The 19,263-nt window shown below is 39.5% G+C and overlaps 1 protein-coding gene across 1 annotated transcript; it reads left to right on the plus strand.

Annotated features, from left to right (window-relative positions):
* Positions 1-15,591: 15,591 nt before the first annotated feature.
* On the plus strand, positions 15,592-18,971 carry LOC115744595 (putative leucine-rich repeat receptor-like serine/threonine-protein kinase At2g24130). Its single transcript, XM_030679849.2, has 2 exons — positions 15,592-18,261; positions 18,527-18,971. The coding sequence occupies exons 1-2, from the start codon at positions 15,699-15,701 to the stop codon at positions 18,919-18,921; spliced, it is 2,958 nt and encodes a 985-aa protein (XP_030535709.1). The 5' UTR covers positions 15,592-15,698; the 3' UTR covers positions 18,922-18,971.
* The last annotated feature ends 292 nt before the right edge of the window (positions 18,972-19,263 follow it).

Here is a 19,263-nt window from a genome sequence, read left to right on the forward strand (position 1 = left end):
TAAGTTTCGATTTTCAAGAGGAATATATGGTTGAGGACTCTCCATATTTTTTGAACAAAATGATTCTATCGTCTCTTCACTCGTCTCTACCGAGTTACTTAAATTGAGAAATTTAGATTAGTCAAATCATTCATGGTATTCGTCCATGCAGTTGCTTAATCTAATAGGAAACGTGATGAAAATTGATGATGAAGAAAGAATGAGGACACCTTGTAGACATGCTGTGGTCCAATAAAAATCTACATCTAATGATATCTCCAAAGGGTTACATCATTCATTGGAACTATCTTCTTCCGATGATTGAGCTATTTAATAATCTGTTGACCGTCAGATCCTCCACCTGTACTCATGAATGCTCTGTCATTAAGAACAAAATTACGATTAGGAATTAAATATCTTTAAGTGAGTCTTTATGTAATTTAGTTAAGTGCGGATTGGTTTTAAATATTGAATCTTAGAAAGTCAATTTTGGGAGATCATGGCCGGGATCATCGCATCCAATTTTCCGATTCGTACATATTGTTGGAGCCAACAGCCAAATTTTCTGGCAATAGAATCTCCGAGTTGATGGATATGATAGTAAAAATGGTCTAATTAATTATTAAACTTTTCTTAACCATTTACGACTTGTTTGTTCGAGTTTAACGCGATAAGGTGCTTTTATTTCTTTCCTGCTGAAAATTTAAAGAATTAGTTAGATTGTCAAAAAAAGAATCAGAAAGTTATAAGCGCATAATATTCACATGTCATGAAATTTTTCACAGTGTTTCGGCTTTTAAAATTGTCAGCACTGTGTAGTGTAGGTCCGAAGTTTCTGATTTCTTCAGAATCAGGACATCATAACATGAATCAAATCATTAGATGTTGTGAGCCAAAAAGGAGGTCTATTAAGTAAAAAATTATCTATTAACGAATCTTTTAAATAAACCCGGTGTCGATGAGGATCGATCTAGAAAATTACGCGTGGTTGGTAAAGTAAAACCTAAAGTGCGAATGAAATCATGCAGAACGACATGGCCCACTGAACAGTGAACACGAGGAGGTCCACAAGCACAAAACTCGAGAGAGAAAAAAACCCCCCGAGATTCACAAGAGGGTAATCAGAAGTCATGGAAGCTGGAGCAGAGCAAGAGAAAGAAGACAAGCTAGCGGCACTACCGTCCATAGCACATCGTTATCACCTCCGACGTGCGTTGTTAAGCTGAAGCAAATGATTCTTTTCTTTTGTCTCGAGTGCTGACGCCGTGAGAAGCTTCGTGGGTCGAACCACAGGCCATGGACCCAGCAACGGGACTTGGTCGCGTTCGTGCATGCATGTGACCGAATCAATGTGCTGCTGTAAGAGAAAGAAGAAGAAGAAGAAGAAGATGATGACAAAGAGAGAATGATGAGTTTTGAATGTGGGGTCTGTGTGGGGTTTGGCTCGTACCACCTGATGCAGAGAGGAGCGTGTGTGCTTGTGCTTGTTTTCCCGAGGTTACTGGCAACTCCCGGGGCTGCTTCGCTGGTGAAATTTGACGTCTGCAGATGCGCATGTAAATTGTTGCAGACGAATCTAGGAAAGATTTCGTTACTGTGTCTATTTTCGGGAGACTTCGTGTTTTTCAGGAGATTCCTCTCGAAAAGTTATTGTCCCGACCTTCCCTCCCGCCTCCTGCGCCCATACCAAGTCCGTCGCGCATGCGGTCTCTAGTAGATATGTTGCTCGAGGACGGACTAGGTCCTGGCCGATCTGAAGGTTGCGGAGAATGAACACCGAGGCGGCCCCATCTATCCGAACCACCTATATTAGTCGGCCGTCGTTGCCAAGATCCGAAACACCACTATTTCTAATTCTCTAACCAAGGAAATTCTATCTACCCAAGAAAAAAAAAAAAAAAACCTAAGAAATCAAATGAGTCGGAAGATTTTATCGTGATGACAAAAATAAAAAGCCGAATGGGGTGGTCACAAACATGATCATAAAAGTGAGACGAACCAAATTAGACTCGTCCATTCACGTCCGTTAGTACCTAGCAAGTGGAACTGACCAAGTCTCATGCATGCATCATGTAACCTAAAAGCAAATTTCGATTTGGGAAATGTCCAACCTAATGACCACATAACTCGTCTCATTCCTTCCTAGAAGTTTCACTCTTCTGAATTGGCCTTTGCCATAACATCTGATGGAAATAAAAATCAAAGGGCCAATTGAAATTAAGTCAACAACGATTTTGGAGTCATCGGCAATGCATTAATTAATTTTTGTACGTTTTACAGGCGGCCTTTGCCTAATGTCCACACGCCAATATAAGTCATCATATAGAATAATTGACTAATGATATTTGTGACAATAATTCACTGAACTTTGCGAGGATAAAGCCATTAGCATGTACCGACCGACCACATGTTGACATTTATTTAACATTAAGTCTCGTTGAACAAAAAGCTACACGCAAGGCCACTAATTAGCAGATTTTAAATCGAAGATTTAAGAGATTAGATTTGTTTGATTTTCTGGTTGGGACGGACGGTTTCCTTATTGACTGGCCGCATACGGTGCAAAGTGTAGATGGTGGAGTTTGGCCAATTTGAAGGGACAATCTTTGCTGTCAAAAGCAGAAACCACAAGGAAGCTAAACGAAATAGAATGAAAACCCTTAAGCTAATTCCTTTCGCTCCGCAATCACCAAGCAAATTCCTTTCACTCGAAACCTTTAGAATTATCTCGCCAATCTTGCCCCATATGTATATACTATAATTGAGACTCTCAAATAGATGCATCCGACGTCTCCGCGGCGAAATCCATCACTATCTCCTCTTGAAACTCATACTGGCTACTTTGCTTAATTCCTGTCATTATCATGATGGCATCTCGAACGACATTAAAAACTCCACCTAGTACAGTATACCAACGCCCACCTGGATTTAGGGCACTGAAAAAAATCAAGTTGTCCTACAATACTTGAACATGCCTCACTCTAGCCAATATCTTCACGATACCATCATGCATTCTGATTCTAAAGTCACTAACAACCACAACATCTTACGGAAAAATTATCTAATCGGTTATAGAATTTTCAATTTTATCAATTTTGGTTCTTAAGTTTTGCACAAAATTTCAATGTAGGTCTTCTAATCAATTCTCATTGAAAATCGCCGACATGACGGTCCAATCATTGCTGATCATTCGACTTGGTACTTTGCCACGTCAACAATTTTCGGAGAAAATTGATCAGAATTACATTGGATTTTCTTGCAAAAGTTTAGAATTAAATTGGCAAAAAGCGAAAGTCTAGGACTGATTTGGCATACTACAATAGGTCTAGGACAGAATGGACAATTTCCCCAACTTCGCACTTAACATTGCTTTCTAGCTACACTCTACATAAAGTGGTAAGCTAGTTCCTATTTGGGATAGCATAAAATGGACAACCAAAATAACCAATCCTCGATGATAAACAAAACATAATCAACATTATTCAACGCAATTCAAATTATAGATAGCCACATCCGCAACATTATCTATACACCTAACTCTAATTTTCTTACCATTCTCGTTTTTTAACTTAAGGCAGTCCCTTCTAAGATGTTATCTCTTGCCACAATTCCAACAGACAACACCACAAGTCCTAGACTATCTTCATCTATTCAATTCGCACTACTCCGGTAGGCGCGGGTTCTCTACCTTCACCTACTAAAGTAGCAGCCAAAGATTCATAAATTATTTTCTATAAATATCCTCACTCGAATCAAACCGTGAATCTCATCAAATGCCAAGCCTGTTGATCCGTAGTAAATAAATATATAGAATCAAAGCTCATAACTCATCGTCAAAGTCAATGGCAACCGAACTTAATTGCTTAACAACCACATTAAATTCATTGATAGCGCAGCCACCAATGTTGGCCATCTTTAAGTAACAAAGATGTTGTAGCAAGTAGACTTTATTGATCACAGATGGCTTAACAGGACATTTATCACTCGTGCAGCTATAGATGTTAAACACGACGTTATGACAAAGTGTTAACCAAATAACATCAAACATCTGCCTATCCGATAAATCCCACTCTTAGCTTGCTCCATCAACTTTGCCTTCTTTTCAGACATGTGTAAGTGCAAATTCTTTTGATACAAATAATGCTCAATCTGTATATTTCAAAAACCAAAATTCTCTCCATAAAATCTATTGATTATTAGTTTTCCTCTTTTTGTCGCCATCATTTTACTTCAACTTTGCTAAATTTGGTTCGGATACCAATTATTAGGAAAGACAAATGATTGAACAATAAAATTAATAGAATGGGAAAATAAATCTGACACGCGACTTACATGGTTCGCTACGGGGAAAACAACACGAAATTCTACTATAGATCAAGGATACAATGGAGTTATGGTGATAAACGTTATTGTTTCGTCAAGAAGTTCTTCTCGTGAGTTTATTGCAGCTTCAAATACATAATTTAGAAACTAGGAAACACATTTAGATTGAGTTTTCTTCATGGTCTCCTGTGCGACCTCTAAATTAACTCATTCAAAATATTGTCTACTTTGTCCAGCTCCATACCAAGTCTCCATAGTTCTGTCATCCGAGACACTTATCGGGACGTCACTCATCCCGAAATTGCTCTCACTTGAGCATGCTTAATATTAGAGCTGTAATGCTAGACATTTTTATTCGTGAGTTTATTGCAACTTCACATGTATAATTCATAAAAGGCCTCCCCCTATTTGGTGCGTAATTTGGTTCCAACTCTTTGTCCAAGGCTCTCGCCTCGCCGATCACGAGGTGAAATGGGCAAAGTAGTTCCTTCCTAGAAGTTTCATTCTTTGAATTGGTTTTCACATAATATTTGATGGAATCAATTAAGAACCTACTTAAATAAAGTCAGCAACAATTTGGGGGTCGCCCCCTGATCATTGATTAATTCAGCACGTTTTACGGGCGGCCTTCCTTAATATCTACACGCAATACTCATATATACACTCATTCACATGTAATATAAGTCATATTCAATCATTGACTAATGGGTAATGGCCGATGATCTTTCTCATGCGACAATTGATTTCATTAACATGTAAATGTTCACTGAACCTTTGAAGGTCAAAGCCATTAGCAAGTCCCGACCTACTACATGCCAACATTTGCTCAATTTATTTCTCGAAAAATGAATGAAGTGGAAAATGTCTTCCTAAAAAACGATTTCTTGTATCACTTACAAAATTGTATTAGCGAAAAATATTATCATCATCCACATAAATATTTAGACACAAATTATTATCGGTAATGAAAATATTTTTCATTGACTGATTATTTCAGGTGGTAGTTTATGGGAAAAAATATTTTTCAAATAATTCATTTTCCTCGAAATAAACGAATTGTTTCACTCAATATTTAATGATAAATTTTCTAAGAAAATGGTTTGTTTTCATTTGTTTAGTGGTTTAAGGAAGTGATTTCCTTCTTGCTAGAAGGCGAAGTAATTTTTCCTCAATCTAAGATTGTTATTTTCAGTTCATGAAAAACGTTTTCTGTAGATCGATTAGTTTCCTTTCATCCACACACCGAAAAATCGAAAAATCATTTTTTCGAAAACAATTTTCCTTTGAACAAACGGACCATATATCTCATTAAACAAATACTACACGCAAGCCACTAATTAGTAGATCAAACGAAAGAATAAAGGGATAAGAATGGTTTAAGTTTCTGGCGTCAATAGTCAATTATAATCTGGCCGCTTACCGTACAAGTGTATATCTATACTTTGCTGTGCTGGTGGAGTTTGGCAAATTTGAAGGGGCAATCTTACTGTCAAAAGCACAAACGAGAAGGAAGCTAAACGAAACGGTATGAAAACTCTTAAGCTAGCTAGTTAATTAATTAATTAATCATGTTTTAACCTAGGTTAATAAGAGCCTCTCTCTTCTTTTTTGGACTTCCTTTCTTTTTTTATCTTTTTTTTTTGCCAGAGATTAAGTGAGCTCCTAATTTGCTAATTATGACAACTGAATTGACCATTTTAAATGTCGTGTTTATTTTCGGATTTCTTATCGATTAGAGCTTAGGATTAATTCCGCTTAATCGTCGAAAAAGAAGATTTTTAAAAGAGAATTTGAGAAATCCTCCCGCAAAGCTAAAAGCAGATTTCACGCCTTTCTTTTCCCATAAAGCTGATTTTATACCTTGGCTTTATTTTTTCTTCTTATATTCCCACTGAAGACTTTATACCTTTGACTTTGTTTCCTTTTTCTTGGGCCGACAGAAGATCACGTACCTCGACTTTTGCGTTCCTCTCTGTACCCGACATAAACCAAGTGCAAGGCCCGGCCCAAATGAATTTTACGAGGAACAGCAAAGGCCCATTTAGCTATTTTCTTGGGTACGGTTGAGGCCCATTTCATTACAATAGGAAACAAAGGACGCATTTGTCCTAATTCCGACTTCCCCCGGAAATAAGCTCAATTATCACTAAAAAAGCCTCCTAGTTAAGTGACAAAGAAAAGTTGGTTATCGAAAGAAAAATATACCTGATAAATAACTCAAATTACAAATTAATAATTCAATACTAGATGGTAGATTAATGAGAGAGAAAAAAGTTGGTCAATCGCACTAATTCAGGTTTGTAAATCTCTATAAAGAATTAATAAATGGAAGGGGTTCCTAACCTAGGCAAACAAAAGCTGATTACTCAAGAGGATGCATATGAAGAAAATATAACCTAATCATTAGATTCGTCAATAGGGATCTATGACCTAGTTTTTGAATCATATTTTGCACATATGGATTGAACATGGGTTGTAAAATTTTAAAGGGGCCAAATGAAAATGGGTCAAAAAAGTTAAAGTTGAATCAAATGTATAAAAGATGGATCACACAGTTGAACCTAGAGGTGTCAATATGGGTTTTTGACCCCACTTTTTAACTCACTTTCATTCATCTAGATCAAATATGGGTTCAAAAAAATTCACAAAACGGGTGAAATATGGGTTTAGGCATATAATGCCTATTCAAATATGGGTTTTGACTTAACCCAATTTCGACCCAAAACCTATAGTTTCGAAAGACAACTTTTATTCACTTGAAAATCGCCACCCGCCGCCTACACGCGGTCGTCGCCCACCGTTGCCGTCCGCCCGGCCACCCACCCACACCCCGCCCTCCCTCACCCCGCCGCCGCCTATCCGCCCACTCGACAAATGCCGCCACCCACCCGTCGCAGCCGTGGCCCGCCCCACACCACCACTCGCCCACCGGCCACCCCCCTATGGATAATGCTCTCGGGGCGATACTAAGCTTTTTGACCATGGGAAGCGTTCGTGGACCCGCTTATTGTAGCAAGACGAATAACAGCCGTAATTGCTCGCAAAATAGGAGTGAGATAGGCTTTGACTTCCTTTCTCTGATTGAATTTGTTGAATTCGCTTGGGAACTTGACGATTTCGAAACCACATGGTGAATAATGATGATGTGTTTAGATCGACGGTAGTCCCCGCCTGTATCGGTTTTCTCGATTTGAAAACTTTGCAAAGTCCCCTTCAAATAGGCATACTTCCTCAGCGACCCATCTCTTGTGAAACCGGCCTTCTCAAACACTCTATGGGAAGCCTTGTTGTCCACCCTGACGAAGGCCTGAATCCTCAAGACATCCGGGGAAGTCCACGAACACCGGGGGCAGCGCCATCCTCACCGCTCGGGTCAGGCGGGCGGTGGGGGTGGTGGTCGAGCGACGGTCAAGGGCGGGCCACCGTTGCGGCTGCAGCAGGAGGGCCACGGTAGCGCCACGCGGGCGGGCCAGGGGGTGGCGGTGGGCGGGCCATGGTGGCAACGGTGGGTGGTCGGACAAACGATTTTTACATTTTTTAATTTTGTGAAACGAATATTTCATGATATAGTTAAATATATAATCATTTAAATTATATGAGTCGGGTCGGGTATGTATCGGGTTTGGATTGAATCGGGTTGTACTATGTGAAAATGGATCAATATGAATCGGACCATATTTGACTCTACTCAAACCCAACCCGACCCATCCATTTGACATCTCTAATTAAACCCATTTTCGACCCAACAAAAAAATTAAGTGGTTGGACTAGGCTTGGGTCAATGGGCCTCAAGCATATTAGTTTTTATTTTTTATTTTTTAAAAGTAAAAGAAAGAAAGAAAAATAACATTAAAAAATATAAATACTATTCGAACCGGCACCGTCTACTAGCTGTCGGAGGGAAAAAAGGACAATAGAATAGAAAATAAAATAAAAATTAAAAGTTACCATTTAAGAAATAAAAATTTTAATATATATATATAAACATAACCACTAAATTTGTATTGCATGAAAGTGTCTTAACAATATCATTTTTTTAATCAAATTATAAGAAATAAGTAATTTATGATTTGATTGAATATATATAAGTGTTTAAGTAATAAGAGTTTGGTATGGGTCGTTAAATTTGTACTCCATAAAAATGGGTCAATATGGGTCGATCATATTCTACCCGACTTAAATTCAACCCGATCCACTCGTTTGACATATCTACTTAACGTTGGTAAGTAACTTAAATAAGAGTTCTCTATCAAAACTAATTGGTATTTTGATCTAATAAAAGTCGGTAAGTAAAACGGGGTAATTTCTAAACTATCCAAAATTTCTCAACAGTAGTGGTAAGTTATGAACAAGTTACTTGAAAAAAAGTTCATGATCTTTTTTTTTTCTTTTAACAATTTTTTTGTACTTACCAACACCAATTGAAATTAACCAAATTCAGTTTTTTTTTTTTTTTTTTTGGGCACGGATGAAGAGAATTCTGCCAATTCGGCTTCGTTGACTTCTTTTCCATCGAATCATCTGGATTAAATCCTTCATCAATAATTTATTCTTACTATCAGCAAAATGGCCGAAAGCTTTGACTTATGGCCAGCACCAACTTGGGTTTTCCCGAAAAAAACTGAAATGCACTTTTCAACGTTGTCAGCGAAATGTTGCTAAAGAACGAAGTCGATCCAGCATCCACTTTGATCGTTTTCCCATGAATTACACGTTGACACACTATTAATATATATAAAGTTCACCCAGGGAAAGCTCTTGCTTTGTCGGAAATAATTCGAAAACAACACCATGCAAAACTCCAGGAGATTAACCAATTTGGTCTGAGCGACTAGTATTATGACTGCATTTTCACAAGTGTGAACTGGGGTTTAAGTCGCATTACTTTACTATATAGCAATGTGAACTAGGATTTCTAGGGAAAAGTACCAAAAAAATCATGAATCTATTGCATTGGTGCCCTAAAACTTTCAATTAGACTAATTTAATCTTAAAACATTTTGTATTTGTATCAATAGAGTCCATCCGATCAATTTTGACTTGAAATAGTTGACGTGGATGTCGGTCGTCCTACATGGCGAGGCCGGCACCGTCGTTGACATTTTCTCTAAGCTTTTTTAAAAAAAAATTATTATTTTTTCTCTATTTACTTTCCTTTCATTTTGGCCAGCCACTGGTGAGGGCCTTCGTGGCCCCGCCGGCCAAAATAAAGAAGAAAATAATTAAAAATTCAAAGTTGTATAAAAAAATGTTCATGTCGGCGCCGGCGGCTTCATATTGGACGGTTGACATCCACGTCATTAATTTTCGGTTAAAATTGATCGAATGGACTCAATTGGCACAAATACAAAAAGGTTTAGGACTAAATTGGTCTAATTATAATGTTTACGATTGAATTGGTACTAATGCAATATGTTTAAAACTTTTCCGTACTTTTCCTAGGGTTTCTTGTAGAAATCTCTAGCAACAACAACGATTGTGGTATTCTTGGAACCAAGATACACGTGAGATTGATTCATCCTTATTTCCCGACATAATACCATGCCATTTGAACGTCAAAATATGAGAAACGACGTTGACTAGGAGATTGCAGAATATGTTGAAGATAACACAAGATCCAAATAGTCAATATCACAGAAGATTTGTCACCATTATTTTACGCTTAGTTAAGATGACATTATTTTCCTGGACCGTAGGCACTTTCTTTAATCTCAGATTCGAGAGGAAAACATTATAAGTTTCGCAGGCTCAAGCCTCCGAATCCTAGCACTATCAGCTTTTTATTAAACTACAGTCGATTTGGTATGCACGACCAGGGCAAAAGCATAGACTTTATATGCGGTCCACGCTATTCCTCCATATATGACATATACTAATGAACCCACTTGATTATATATAAGATTTGCAAGATGATACTATCGAACTAGACATCATATAGACAATTAAGCACTATGTTTAAAGTCGTCAAACATGCCGACCGACATAATTATTTGCCTTGCGGTTCAATTCGAACGTGTCCTATTCGCGATTAAGTGTTTGACTCTTTATCGCAAAGAATTAATTTTGTTAGAGATATTTAGATACATTTTAGAGATATTTAGGATATATCTTCTGATTTTTCATATTCAATTTGATTATGCATGTCTGATTTAACTTCCTTAGATAGTGATCTCATAAAATCTATAAATAGGCTAATGTAATCTTCATGGTAATACATTGAAATATACATAAATTTCTCTATTCTCTCTTCCATTATAATGCTTTTAATTAATTAATGGACTTCTCCTATATTCACTTCACGTCATTGTTAATGTAGGATTTGAATTTGTTACGCAGGCAGATTCACATTAAAAGTTAGTAGCATGGTTTACGTATATATACGTGTGTGTATTATCGAATGAAAAAAACATGTGTCCGTCCTGCACTTAGCAAGGGGACATTAGTCTAGTCCATAGTGCTGCTCTTTAAACAAAAGCAAGATTTCTTCTATTTTTTTTTTTCATTTTCGTTCTTTCTTTCTTATACTTGAAAGAAAAAGCACGGAGAAGAGTGGCTTGCGATCGCTCAGCATTAAAGGGCGTGCATGACAGCACTTCTGCTTTAAAAATCAACTATAATAATACCAACACATGCATGCCTTTGGATACACGAGCTCAGAGCACACAAATGTTTGGATCGTGTGGATGTTAAATTGGGCCTCGGACAATTCTACCATTGAAATCAACCGGACTTAAGCGCATTGAGTTCATGGCGTTTGTATGGTCGACTAATGTTCTGTGGAGGCACTTGATCATGATTGAAGTGTAATTTTATTTATTTTTAGGTTTAATGATGAAGTTGTAAGATTTGTTGATACAGACACAAGTCTGATTTGCATATGGAAACAAGAACAATCAATTGGGCATGTACATGACCCTAAGTCAACATGACAACCGATCAAATAAGATGAGCGGGAAATTTACAAAAAAAAAAAAGTAATAATTATTTTAATTCAATCTTAAACTTTTGTATTTGTGCTACTTTAGGCAATCAGTCCATTTTAGCCGGAAATCGATGACGTCAACATTGATCGTCATACGTGGCACAATCGAAGCTAATGTGGACAAATTATAGTAATATATTTTTTAAATAATTTTATTTCTTTTTTTCCTTTTTACTTTTTTTCTCTCGGACTTAGGCTGGCATTGGACGAGAGCCACGACGTGCTCGCCAACCCTAAGTTTGGAGAAAACAAAAGTAATGAAAGGGAAAAAAAAAAGAGAGAGAGAAAAGTATTTATAAATAATTCAAAAATCATTAAAATTTGTCTAGCGCCACGTCGGTAGCTCCCAAAATTGGCTGGATGAATTAAATTGGCACAAGTATAAAATATTTAGGATTGAAATGGTTAAAAAAAAAGTTTAAGACTATATTGACATAATTACGATAGATGTATTTATTTTTATTTTTGTTAATTTTCCCGAGATGATGCAAACGTGACGCAGAAGAATTTTCTCGATTTTAGAGGATAGTGATCATTTTTGCCTGTTTTTCCTCTGTTATTTTAGTTGGTACTTTTGCGAGTATCGGCCTAACCCTCCACTAAGGTCAAAGCACTTTTTGCCCTTCGGCCATCAAAATGGATGGAAATTAAAATATCAATATCTGCAGGTCAAATTGCAGCCGTAGGAGTTAGGACCATAGATGTCCCACTCCGAGCAAAACAGAACGACCGACTTCCAAAAACGGATCTCTGTCTCTGTTGTCTATCTAATTCATCTGTCCATCTATCTCAGTGATAACAGTGACTTTACGTGCAAGTTGTCGTACACTAGTGTTAAAGTTTCACTTGTTTCTCTGCTAGCTAGTCATGTACCACCTACACGACATGCGACACCACGACACGTGATTTCTTAAAATATGAGGAATTTCGACACGTCGAAACACGTTATATAATGTATATATAAAAATATTGGCAGTAAATTTCTTTTTCTTCTTCTTATATTAGGAATTCACGATTACGATTTTTTTTGGACTGGCTGGGTATATTAATTTTGGGGTGGTCGGATATATGACTTAAATACATATTTAATTAATTTACATCTTGACCCCTAAATAATTGAAAATGCTTAAAATAGATTTCATGCGTGTCAAAATAGAGTGTCGGAATGCTAGACGTGCATCTCGTTGTCATGTCTAGAGCTCTGACAACATGTTGGAGAGTATGAGAGTGTCGGGCACGATATGGAGGCTTTCGAAGAGTGTCGGTGCTACATAGTTAACTAGCTACACAAACTGTTTTTTTTTTTTTATGCAACATGTAAATTTCCGAGATAATACCACCGAAAATCCCAAACGGATACAACCGTACGCTCAATTTTGAGGTTGCTTTCATGAGAGAACATATTACCCTCTTTCCTGTGTGCACGGAAGTTGGTCACAGTTAATCGATGGAGGTTTCTACAAGTCCATGAGAATTAGACCTAAAGTAGATGTTTGGATGAAAAATGGAGCGAGCCTCACTTGTCGATAGTAAATCTTTTAAGATCTCGTGATTTACGACCTTTATAGAAATATTATGACACGACGCACGTGTCTGCAATGGAATTACAACAATGAATGTCCGGGCACCATAAGAGCTCTCCCATAACCAGTTTTGAATTCCATAATAATCACATCTTGACTAGTTATCTACATATGCGTGAATTCCCTCCACACCCGAGGATATTCTCGTATTTCTATCATCTTTGGTCGTGATACAATTTCATTTTTTTGTATCTTCTTAAAGACCCTCGAAATGTGCGAACGATGCGTTTTTCATATATTTCTCTATCATATGTATATGGTATAGGATGTCCTATTCTCTCGAATTGCTACATTTATCCGAGTGACCAACACACGACGAAAATCTCCCTTTGCTACGTTTGGCATGATAGGACGTACTCCTTACAACTTCCTTCTTTATTTTATGGGAGAAGAATACCGTAAGTGCCAAAAGTTTTCGTTGGATCATATCAATATCAAATCAGAGAAAAAACGATCATTTAAGTGCCTTTGTAGAGATTCGAGAAAAACTTTTGGTACTGAAATGAGCGTTGTACATAACTTTTGGCACTCATGGTGTTCTTCTCCCTTATTTTATGGTCTTTTGCCAAATAGTAGTGAAGAAAAAATAGGGATATGTTTGCTAAGGGGGTGAATGATAACCATTCTGTTCCAAAAATAAATTTCTGGCTAGAAATAGTTTTTTCTATTTTCGTTTCTGGATGAGTTTCTGAGCAAAAAAATGCGTTTGATAAAATTTCTACTTCTAAAATAGAAATTTATTTGACAACTATTAAAAAATTCTACTTTTAGAAAATGCGTCGGCCCGCCAACGGTGGGGGGTCAACGGCGGTGGCGGGGGATGAGCGGCGGTGAACGGCGGCTGGCGGTCGGCGACCGACGGGTGGTGGTCGGAGACCGCGGATATGTGAGAAAAAGTGAAATTTCTATTTCTGTTTCTTGGAAAAGTAGAAAATTATTGTTTCTCATTTCTCCTTCAAATCTATTTCTAAAACAACTTTTTGTTTCAAAAATAGAAAAATAGAATTACGTTACCAAATGAGTTTCTGTTCTAAAAATAGGTTTGGAACAGAAATTCTATTTCTGGATGGTTTTCATGTCCTAAAAGTCCTCAAACTTGTTACAAAAGTGTAATTAAGTCCTAAAACATGAAAAAAGTGTCATCGAGTCTTAAAACTTGTCAAATAGGTGAAATCAAGTCCTAAAGTTAACTCTGTCAAATTTGGCTAACAAAAAATGCCGACGTTATTTTTTTTTAATAGTTTCTCTATCCTACGAGATCAGAACGACGTAATTTTGGTCAAAATTTGATTTTTAACATAATTTTTACCTAATTTAATTTAACAAATAAGGTAAAAAAAAAACCCAACCCTAAGCAAAGCCCAAAATAACAACGGGGAGGGCTTTGCATCCTTCACTGCAACCGCCCCACCACCTTCTTGGAGGGCCAGCGATGGCGGCCGGGGCCAGCGACCCTTTTCGAAACAACTTGCCTCTTCGATCAGTTTGAGCGAGGGTGGTGACAAGGGAAAGGGAGGCAGGGGAGGCGACGCTCTAGCGGCAGATGACGATGGGTGGGCCGTGGATCAAGCGATCAAGGAGTGGAGCACATGGGCGATGAAGAAGGCCAAGGTCATCCCCCTGCGGTCGGCGAGGTCGAGTTGTTTCAACGATCCATGAACTGGATGTGCCCTTGCATTGGGCACCCCCAACTCTCTTTGACTGCACTCAAACGCAATGCAAGACAAGATGAAGCTGCCAAGAACCAACCTTCTCGGTGGTGGTGGGGCGGCGGCGACGAGGGATGCAAAGCCCTCGCCGCTCCTATTCTGAGTTCTGTTTAGGGTTGTTTTTTTTTTTTACCTTATTTGTTAAATTAAATTAGATAAAAATTATGTTAAAAATCATATTTTGACCAAAACTACGTTGTTTTAGCCTAATAGGAAAGTGAAAATATTTATATATATAAAAAAAATAAGGTCAGCATTTTTTGTTAACCAAATTTGAGGGAATTAATTTTAGGACTCGATTTCATCAATTTGACAAGTTTTATGACTCGATTACACTTTTTGCATGTTTTAGGACTTAATTACACCTTCGTAATAAGTTTTAGGATTTATAGTAAGCATATCTCGAGAAAATATAACTAGAAGGACACAAAATATCATGAATATCTTTGGAAGGTGAAGAAACATTCCACCCTAACTTCGTCTACGATATAGAATAGGGTTAATACTATTATGTTGCGTGCGCACATATGTAACTGCTGTTTCATCCGACAAATATACCAAAACCCCACGAAAAAAAATTGCCACGTCACCCTCCTAGGCGTGCCTATTAATTAAGATTATCTCATCCTTAACAGCGCACCCTCCACTAATTTTAGCCTAAGCCCAACAAGCAAATCGAAACAAATAAAACGAGATAAAAAGAGTTAGGCCTCGCTCGCAGGTGGTGTGTGATGACATGGCCACCAGTTCGCAGTCGGTACGGCTCCCGACGTCGCTGACGTGTCGTGCCTCGAGTTCACACGTGGTCCTCTGCCATTCGTGTTGACCTCGGGAAGTCAAAGTTCATCTGCGCCGAACGTTACGCCTCTCTCCTTCGACGGGAGTTAGGCGCAACCTTAGGACACGCATCGCATAAATTGTTGGTTAATAGTATATTACATTGCTTCTGGTACTGAGATATCTTCAGGGCTCGTGTTTTCTTTAATTAAGACACACCGCCATGCACGATGATGCACCTGCGTCTCCCACAGCACTAACAAAGCTCGTCCCCCTCTCTCTCGCGTCCGCGATCATCTTCTTCGAAATTTTTAGTTCGGAGAAGACAGTTTCTTGAAAACAAAGATGGGTTGTTTCAAATTCTTTTCCGTGTATGTCAGTTTCCTTTTCTTGTTCGTTGCCTTTCGTGTCGTTGTTTCCGGAGACCGCACTGACGACGGTCTAATCACGAGCGACAGAGCCTCGCTCTTGTCGTTCATGTCGGGCGTCACCTCGGACCCGGGAAACGCCTTGCAGAGCTGGAATTCCAGCGACCTCCATGTCTGCAACTGGACAGGAGTTGCGTGCAACGATGCAAGGAGCGCAGTAGTAGAGCTTGACCTGAGCGGAAGGTCACTCAGAGGCACCATCTCTCCTGCACTTGCTGGTCTCTCCAAGCTAACCATCCTTGATCTTTCTAATAACTTCTTCGAAGGTTGCATACCGGCTGAGATAGGCTCACTTGTCGAGCTCGAGCAGTTGAGCCTAACATGTAACTTCCTTGAAGGGGCAATCCCTTCAGAGCTTGGTTCGCTTCGCAAATTAGTGTACTTCAATTTGGGAAGCAACAAGCTTTCGGGCGACATTCCGGAAGAAATCTTCTGTAACGGGTCATCTTCTCTGGAATATGTGGACCTGTCTAACAATACTCTAACTGGGGAAATACCCTTGAGGGATGAGTGCGAGCTTCGGGCATTGAGGTATCTTTTGCTGTGGTCCAATGTGCTTGTGGGTCAGGTCCCTCCAGCATTGGCCAACTCCACAAGGCTACAGTGGCTTGATCTAGAGTCGAACATGCTGAGTGGGGAGTTGCCTTCTGGCATTGTCCACAAAATGCAGCACTTGCAGTATCTTTATCTCTCCTACAACGATTTCGTGAGTCACGACGGCAACACCAACCTCGGACCTTTCTTTTCGGCTCTAGCCAATTCATCTAACTTGCAAGAACTTGAATTGGCCGCCAATAAGTTTGGTGGAGAGATACCTGCTAACATCGGCAATCTTCCTGGTAATCTGGGGCAGATTCATCTAGCCGAGAATCTCATCCATGGTTCGATCCCTCCGCAAATTTCGAACCTTGTTAATCTCACTCTCCTGAACTTGTCTAGCAATTTTTTGAACGGAACCATTCCAACTGAGCTTTGCCGAACGAAAAGGCTCGAAAGAGTGTACTTGTCGAACAATTCGTTATCTGGCGAGATTCCCTCAGCTCTTGGCGATCTTCCTCACCTTGGTCTCTTGGACTTGTCAAGAAACAAGCTATCCGGTTCGATTCCAGATAGTTTTGCCAACCTCTCTCAACTAAGAAGGCTCTTTCTATACAAGAACCAGCTCTCTGGAATGATTCCTCCGAGTCTAGCGAAATGCGTGAATTTGGAGATACTCGACCTTTCTCACAACAGACTGTCTGGGACAATTCCTGATGAAGTGGCGGGTATGAGGAGCTTGAAGATATACTTGAATCTGTCTAGCAATTACTTACATGGTGCTTTACCTTTGGAGCTGAGTAAAATGGACATGGTCTTGGCAATCGATTTATCGTCGAACAATATCTCTGGGACCATCCAGTCGCAACTCGGAAGCTGCATTGCACTGGAGTACCTCAATCTTTCTGGCAACATATTGGAAGGTGCCCTTCCTGTTTCGATAGGGCACTTGCCTTATCTTCAAGCACTTGACGTATCTTCCAACCGTTTGGTCGGAGCGATCCCAAAATCTCTCCAGGCATCTCCAACTCTGAAGCAGCTCAACTTCTCTTTCAACAGTTTCTCCGGAAATGTATCGGACGATGGTGCATTCGCTGCCCTGACAGTGGATTCTTTCCAGGGAAACACTGGCCTCTGTGGATCAATAAAGGGCATGAGAGCTTGCAAGAAGAGGCGACACTATCAATTGGTCATTGTGCCGATTCTCCTTTCATTGGTTGTCACTCCCATATTCTGCATATTCGGTTACCCTCTCGCACTCAGGTCCAAAATCAGACAGAAGCTCCCGAGTTTCAGTGGGGGCGACATGGTAGATGAAGAAAAGCAAGAAATCAAAGAGCACAAATACCCGAAAATTTCTTATCAGCAACTCATGGAGGCTACTGGTGGATTCAACCCTTCAAGCCTGATCGGTTCGGGCCAGTTCGGGCATGTTTATAAAGGGGTGCTCCAAGATAACACGAGAATCGCCGTGAAGGTTTTGGATTCGAAGACTGCTGGAGAAATCTCGGCGAGCTTCAAAAGAGAGTGCCAAATACTAAAGAGGACCAGGCACAGGAATCTGATGAGGATCATAACCATATGCAGTAGGCCGGATTTTAAGGCTCTGGTTCTTCCATTGATGTCAAATGGGAGCCTGGAGAGGCATCTGTACCCGAGCCTCAAGCTGAACCAAGGTCTGGATTTGTTTCAGTTGGTCGGCATTTGTAGCGATGTGGCTGAGGGCGTTGCATATTTACACCATCATTCCCCTGTTAGAGTTGTTCACTGTGATCTAAAACCGAGCAACATACTTCTCGATGATGATATGACAGCTTTGGTCACTGATTTTGGAATAGCAAGATTGGTAGAAGGAGGTGACAATGGTGTTCCACCATATGATTCGGCATCATTCAGCTCGACAGATGGATTATTATGTGGTTCAGTCGGCTATATTGCTCCTGGTATGTTGCACTTGCAGTCTCATTATATTGAATTGTCACTAATCATTGTGCACACTTTGATGTCAACTGCGTTGTGCTCAATCCATGTTTGCGCAATGAGTTAGGAAATTTCATTTCTACATATAAGTCATAAGTCGTTACACTTCCACTAGTCCTTCGACATGAAACTAGTTTTTTCTATGATACCATGTCAAAACCCGACCATTTGTCCTACTCCAGTGATACAAGCCTAACATTCCTATGTGACTGTGTTGAGAAAATGCAGAATACGGGATGGGGAAGAGGGCTTCAACTCGAGGAGATGTCTACAGTTTCGGGGTTCTTCTGCTAGAGATCGTGACGGGAGTCCGCCCGACCGAGGTCCTATTTAATGAATGTTCAACCCTGCATGAATGGGTCAAAAGTCACTATCCCCACAATCTCGATCCCATCGTGCAACAAGCACTATCCCGGTGCAGCTCGCCGTCGATGCCCAAGTACTTCAGGAAGGCATATTGCGAGGTGATAGTGGAGCTAATCGAGCTCGGTCTCATGTGCACCCAGTACTCTCCTTCAACAAGGCCTAGCATGATGGATGTGGCTCATGAAATGAGCAGATTGAAGCAGTATCTCTCTGATCCTTCCTCACAAGAGATGGAAGCAACTTCTTCTAAAGGCTGAGATTTTTCTGACACGCAGAGACAAAGCTCCAAAAGCTTGCTGTTGTGCAATAATTGTATCGGCGACAAAGCTCCAAAAGCTTGCTGTTGTGCAATAATTGTATCGGCTTATTCCATTGTTTCTTGACAAAGATGTTCCAATAGCTCAACTAAATTTTTCTTAACGCATTTATTTGCCCCTTACCGCAATTTTCTTGGTGAGGGGAACCGCATGTTGAACAGATATGTTAAAAGGAGAACTACTTTCCAATGTCAACTAGCACACCCTTTGATTATTTTATCTTTCCAGAGCCATTCATCTATCTGGATTGTGAACATGAATCGGATGTCAACTATTCTACGA

Source organism: Rhodamnia argentea, chromosome 4 (assembly GCF_020921035.1).
Source record: "Rhodamnia argentea isolate NSW1041297 chromosome 4, ASM2092103v1, whole genome shotgun sequence".
NCBI classification, from domain to species: Eukaryota; Viridiplantae; Streptophyta; class Magnoliopsida; order Myrtales; family Myrtaceae; genus Rhodamnia; species Rhodamnia argentea.

Bases quoted from the DNA above. Each gene is read 5' to 3' on its own strand.
- LOC115744595 (XM_030679849.2), top strand. From the start codon at position 15,699: ATGGGTTGTTTCAAATTCTTTTCCGTGTATGTCAGTTTCCTTTTCTTG. The intron at 18,262-18,526 runs GTATGTTGCACT...GAGAAAATGCAG, and splicing joins AGTCGGCTATATTGCTCCTG to AATACGGGATGGGGAAGAGG.